The 6,437-nt window shown below is 60.6% G+C and overlaps 1 protein-coding gene across 1 annotated transcript; it reads left to right on the top strand.

Annotated features, from left to right (window-relative positions):
- The first annotated feature begins 1,706 nt into the window (after positions 1 to 1,706).
- Positions 1,707 to 5,323, top strand: PNMA8B (PNMA family member 8B). The gene has a single exon (XM_010377432.2). It carries the CDS (start codon positions 1,707 to 1,709, stop codon positions 3,609 to 3,611), a length of 1,905 nt encoding a protein of 634 aa, XP_010375734.2. The 3' UTR covers positions 3,612 to 5,323.
- The last annotated feature ends 1,114 nt before the right edge of the window (positions 5,324 to 6,437 follow it).

Genomic DNA, 6,437 nt, shown 5'->3' with positions numbered 1-6,437 from the left:
GGTAAGTTCTCAATAAATACTTCTCTTAGCCATCTTTCACGGAGCACCAGCTGTGGGCCAGCCTCTCTTCCAAATTTTTTCCTGGATTGTTCCCTTTAATCCTCATGAGAACCCTTTGAGGCCAGGCATAGTGGCTCACCATGTAATACTGTAATCCCAGCACTTTCAGAGGCTGAGGCGGGCGGATCACTTGAGGTTAGGAGTTCGAGACCAGCCTGGACAACATGGTGAAAACCTATCTCTACAAAAAATACAAACATTTGCCAGATGTGATGGTGTATGCTTGTAATCCCAGCTACTTGGGAGGCCTGTCATCCTTGCTACTTAGGAGGCTGAGGCAGGAGAATCGCTTGAACCTGGGAGGTGGAAGTTGAAGTGAACCATGATTGTGCCACTGCACTCCAGCCTGGATGATAGAGCAGGACTCCATCTCAAAAACCAAAACACCACAAAAACAAAACAAAAAAACCCTTTGAGGTAGGGACGATGGTTGAGATATAAACCTACCAGCTGGGCTACAGAGCCAGATTCATATAGAGTAGGGGGCAGCCTCATGGCCAACAAGGGACAGAGAAGCAAATGCATGTTTACAGTAGCTATGACTGACGTTCACAGGCCCCTGTCTGCAGTCCCAGTCAAGGGAAATGCTTTCTTGCAAAATTCATGGCAGGTCTAACAATCATACATATGCTCAAAGCGTGTGCAAAACCACAGGATTTACTGTGCATGCATAGTTCAGAATACAGGAACGTGTACAGGAGTGAGGGCTGGTCCCATTGAATGGGGCCTGTACCCTGCAAGTGAGGCCCATATACCCTGAATGGTGTCTTGCTCACAGATGGCGCCTGGCCCCCCATTTTATACTGAGACCCGTATACTGTGAATGAGGCCAGTATCCGGAGTAAGTCCTCGTCCCATGCTGCAAGGGCAGTGCCCCTTGATTTAGGCCTATATAATCCTGAATTCCACATGGCCACTGGAAGGGGGAGTTGTACCCCCTGGAAGGAGACCTCATATCCCCTGAATGAGGTCGGGTCTCCTCCAATGATTTCTGGCCCTCTATGGTTTCGGCGTTTTTTGCTGGTTAATGAAAGTGGTGCTTCCAGGCCCCAAGTCCTTCTCATCGGGACCTTTAAGAGAAGCGTCTCAGGCCACAGCGACGCAGACCCCAGCTCAAGGCTGCACTGTTGCCATGGAGACGGTTGGCCGGGGGACAGGGGAGGGCGTGCGGCTCCGTCTGCGCAGGCGCAGGCCGGAGCAGCCGCGTCGCAGCGGAACTGCTGAGATTCCGGCCCAGGCTGCGCGCTCAGACGCCGCGCGAGCGCCAGGCAAGCGGCGGCTGCCACCTCCCACGCCCCTCCAGGTGCACTCGGCGCCGCCCCCCTGCACCTGGTCGCGGTGCCGAGTCACTCAGGCCTGTGTCAGAGAGGGAGGGAGCTGCCCTGGAAAGCAGACACGTAAGCCCCCTGCGGATCCTCAGACAGCTCTGGAGAGGGGTCCCGGGGGAAGGTCACTGCGTCCAGCCGGCCAGCAGGCAGCTAGAGCCCCCGAGGCCCGAGCCCTACTCCAGCCTTGCCACATTCACCGGAACCGGGACTCTAAGCCCTGCAGGTGGCTTTCCAGGGTTGCATTGATACCGTGCGCTGCAGCCCACCCCTATCTCGGGCTCCCTGCTGCTCCAAGATCAGCGCCGAGGGGGCGGCACCATGGCCATGAGCATTTTGCAGGACTGGTGCCGGAGCCTGGACGTGGACGCGCACAGGGCCCTGCTGGTCACCGGCATCCCGGAGGGCCTGGAGCAGACGGATGTTGAAGCCGTCCTGCAGCCGACCCTCCTGCCCCTGGGCACGTTCAGGTTGCGACACATGAAGGGCTTGATGAATGAGAAGGCCCAGGCCGCCCTGGTGGAGTTTGTGGAGGACGTCAATCACGCTACCATTCCCAGGGAGATCCCAGGCAAGGACGGGATCTGGAGGGTTCTGTGGAAGGACTGTGCTCAGGACACGAGGGTCCTGAGGCAGATGAGACGCCTGCTGCTGGATGACGGACCCACGCAGGCCGCGGAGGCTGGGACCCCCGGGGAGGCGCCCACCCCTCCAGCTTCGGAGACCCAGGCCCAGGATTCTGGGGAAGTGATAGGACAGGCTGGCTCGCCTCTTGGGGCAGCCAGGAACGCAAGGAGGGGCCGTCGGGGTCGTAGAAACAGAACCAGACGCAACAGGTTGACCCAGAAGGGCAAGAAGAGAAGCCGAGGAGGGCGGCCGTCTGCTTCCGCGAGGAGTGAGGCTGAGGACTCTTCCGATGAGAGCCTGGGCATCGTGATCGAGGAGATCGACCAGGGTGATCTGAGCGGAGACGAGGACCAGAGTGCGCTGTACGCCACGCTCCAGACGGCTGCCAGGGAGCTGGTTAGGCAGTGGGCGCCCTGCAGCTCGGAGGGGGAAGATGGTCCCCGCGAGTTCTTGGCTCTGGTCACTGTCACCGACAAAGCGAAGAAACAAGAGGCAGAGAAGGAGCCAGCTGGGGCCGAATCCATCCGTTTGAACACCAAAGAAGACAAAAATGGCGTCCCCGACTTAGTGGCCCTGCTGGCTGTGAGAGACACCCCGGACGAGGAGCCGGTGGACAGCGACGCTTCGGAGAGCGACTCGCAGGAGAGTGGGGACCAAGAAACAGAGGGGTTGGATAATCCTGAGTTCGTGGCCATTGTGGCCTATACCGACCCGTCGGACCCCTGGGCCCGGGAGGAGATGTTGAAAATCGCCTCTGTTATCGAGTCGCTAGGCTGGAGCGACGAGAAAGACGAGCGAGACGCCCTCCGACAGGTCTTGTCCGTTATGTCCAAGGACACTAACGGGACCCGCGTGAAGGTGGAGGAGGCGGGCCGCGAGGTGGACGCCGTGGTCCTGCGCAAGGCCGGGGACGACGGGGACCTCCGGGAGTGCATTTCCACCTTGGCGCAGCCAGATCTCCCTCCCCAGGCGAAGAAGGCTGGGTGTGGCCTCTTCGGGGGCTGGAGCGAGCACGGTGAGGACGAGGGGGGCCTTCTGGAGCTGGTGGCGCTCCTGGCTGCCCAGGACATGGCGGAGGTGATGAAGGAGGAAAAAGAAAACGCCTGGGAAGGCGGGAAGTACAAATACCCCAAAGGCAAACTGGGGGAGGTATTGGCGCTCTTGGCTGCCCGGGAGAACCTGGGGTCCAACGAGGGGTCAGAGGAGGCTTCGGACGAACAGTCCGAGGAGGAGTCGGAGGACACCGAGAGCGAGGCGTCGGAGCCCGAGGACAGGGCGTCCAGGAAGCCCCGAGCCAAGAGGGCGCGCACCGCCCCCAGGGGCCTGACTCCGGCCGGCGCGCCCCCCACCGCGTCCGGGGCCCGCAAAACCCGCGGGGGCGGGCGAGGCCGAGGCCGGGGCGTCACTCCCGAGAAGAAAGCCGGGAGCCGGGGCTCGGCCCAGGACGACGCCGCGGGAAGCCGGAAGAAGAAGGGGAGCGCGGGCGCCGGGGCCAGTGCCAGGGCAGACGAGGCCAAGGGCCAGGCGCCCACTGGATCCAAGGCCGCACGCGGGAAGAAGGCCCGTCGGGGCCGGAGGCTGCCCCCCAAATGCCGCTAGTGGCCCCCCAGGAAGCCGCCCAGGCTGCGAGCAGGCCCCGCAGGGCGCCTGCCCAAGTGTGGCCCCTGCCCTCCCCTTCCCTTTTCCTGCCCTCCGCAGACGTGATCTCCTCGCTTCACCGCGCACCCGGGCCGCGTTTTGCCGGCGTCACGTTCCCCTCTCGGGCCCTCGTGGGCTACGGTGCCAGCAATCCCGACGGAGGAAGCCCGGATGGGAGGAGGAAAGAGAAGTGGGTGCCCGAGGCAGCAGCCCAGGGCCGAGATGGGGACGCGCTGAGTGGACCAGGGTTGGGGGGCCCGGGTCGCCCCTGGAGGGTGTGTGTGTGGATGCCGGGCACCTGCAGAGGCGAGCAGGGCTCTTCGTGGCGCTCTCGGGGCCTGCGCCTGGCAGGGACTGTGGGCCGCTGTCGCCCCTACCCCAGTCTGACTCTGCCCTGGGTCTGTGGTGGAGGCTTGGTCACCAACCGCGCAGCAAGTGTCAGGGCGCAACTCTCAGCCAGGGGAGGCCCCAGCTCCCAGCCAGGGGAAGAGATGATTCCAGAAAGGACAGTCTGAGAGATAAAAGGCGGCTGGGAAGGGGAGGAGGAGGAAGGGGGAGAGGAACTGTGGGGGAAGGGAAGGAGGAGGAGGAGTGGGAGGAGGAAGAGCAGAGGGAAGACACATGCCAGCCCTGCCCACCGGGAAGCCCCTGATACACAGGAACCAGCTCCAGACCAAGGCCACCTGCCCCTGACCACAAGTTGAATTTGTCACTCAAACTGCAGTGTTTCCCAACATTCTAATTATTTGCAGAAGTGCTCCATTTGGGGTAATTCACATAAAATCCAGAGTTTTGGCTCTTCTGGGCTAAGTGGGCCCTTGCCCCCTCCCATAGGTTATGGCTCCCCTGGTCCTCCCTATCCTCTGGAGCTGGCCTACTGCTCAGTGCTGGCCTTGCAGCCCTTACTAAAGGCCTTGAAAATGCCTGGGTTCACCCCCTGAGTGAGTTAAAGGCCAGAGGGGCCTCTGAAGGGCACTGTGAGGGACAGAGGCTTGCCTGGGCAGTGCAGAAGCCAGCCACGTGTCCCTCCTTGCAGGGGATGAAATGACCTGGGGAGGAAACCCCAGCCCTTCCCCGGAGTTCCAGAGTAGGCGGCCAGTGCTGTGAGGGTTCACCACCTGCTGTCCCAAGCAAGCTTGAGTTGTGTGTGAGTCCCCGAGGTGCCCTGCTGTACCGTAGGCTTCAGCTCCCCACCCCCTGCTGAGCTTGATTTCTCCCGAAATATCAGTCTCCACGGGACCCCACATTCGTTCATGCCTTCTTGTCCCTGGGGCAATGTGTGTGTTTCCTCATCCCAATTTCCATCCCTTGGCAGTGAGGAGCCCATCGTGCCAGGGGGCCCTGCCCTGCTTGTCCCTGGGAAGGAATAAGGGGGCCTGGGTGTGACCTCAGAGCCCGGACCAGACTGTCCCAGTCCCATGTCAGGGACACCCAGATGCAGATGCTGTCTGAGACCTGCTGCAGGGCATGGGTGCTCCTCCCTGCTTGGAGGCTGTTCCTGGACAGCGACCCACCCACTGAGGACCAGGCCAGGTGCACCTAGAGCTGGGCACAGCAGCCTGTGGTGTTGCCTCTGGGTGGGGAGGGCCCCAGGTGTGCTTCTCCCGTAGCGGTCCTAAACTTCTGTCCCTGTGCACTGTGTCACTTGGATCATCCAGTAAAGTGAAATTCAGCACTGTGCTCTCTCTGTGCTCTGGGTGATGGGACAGGGGGAGTGTGGGAGCGTGGGCCACAGATGTCCAGTCTTGACTGTGGTTTGCCCAGAACACCTGGGAACTGTCCTGTCACTAGTTTACATACACTGTCCTTTGCTGCTTCAGGCTCCCTGCCTGACTCTCCCTACCCAGCAGCATCATTTCACCCCTTGCAGATCTGAGCCAGCTTCCACTCCCACCCTTGACGCCTCCCCACTTCCAGCCTCAGGCCTCAGCCTCAGCTCAGAAGCCCCTGGACATCCATGGAGACCCTGCCCAGCCAATCGCCACCATATCTTCCACCCAGATACACTCTGTGAGGCCACAGCTGCATGTACCCACCCCCCAGCCTCCACCCCTAGCCTGCGCCCTGGACCTCAGCCTCAGTCTTCCATTCTATCTGAGTTTTCTGCCTCCCTCCATCCCGTGTCACCCCACCACACATGGCCGCCAGAGGCGTCCTCTCAGAAGTCACACCTGGGGTCTGTTCAACTGGGGTCTGTTCAACAGCATGCTTTGTTCAACTAGGTAATCACACGGGGCAAATTGGATTTAAATGTAATTAAGATTAAATAAAATTACACATCCATGTCCTCAGTCTTCCCAGCCACGTCACAAGTGCTCAAGAGCCACACGTGGCCAGTGGGTACCACATTGCACAGCGCTGGTGCAGGACATTGCCACCATTGCACACAGCTCTCCTGCACAGCTCAGGTGTACACACTCTACCCCCATCTCACCCTCTGCCTCATTTCCCACTGCCCTCTCTTTGTCTCCTGTGGCTTCAGCCACCCAGGTCTCCAGGGCACACCAGGCATATTCCTGCCTCAGGGCCTTTGCACTGTGCTTCCTGCAGCCTGGAGTGCCTTTCCTCGGGCTATAGGCGTGGCTCCCACCTTCGAGACATTCAGACCTTTCTTCAAATGTCACATTCCCAGGGAGGGCTTCCCTGACCACCTATAAAAACGTAACCTTTTCTGGAAGGCCAGGCACGGTGGCTCACGCCTGTAATCCCAGCGCTTTGGGAGGCCGAGGTGGGTGGATCACGAGGCCAGGAGTTCAAGACCAGCCTGGCCAAGATGGTGAAACCCTG

This window comes from Rhinopithecus roxellana, chromosome 12 (genome assembly GCF_007565055.1).
Source record: "Rhinopithecus roxellana isolate Shanxi Qingling chromosome 12, ASM756505v1, whole genome shotgun sequence".
Lineage (NCBI taxonomy): Eukaryota > Metazoa > Chordata > Mammalia > Primates > Cercopithecidae > Rhinopithecus > Rhinopithecus roxellana.
Note: the sequence above shows the minus strand (reverse complement) of the source record. Positions and strands in the feature narration are given on the sequence as shown.

Coding starts and splice junctions, on each gene's coding strand:
- PNMA8B (XM_010377432.2), top strand. CDS start 1,707: ATGGCCATGAGCATTTTGCAGGACTGGTGCCGGAGCCTGGACGTGGAC.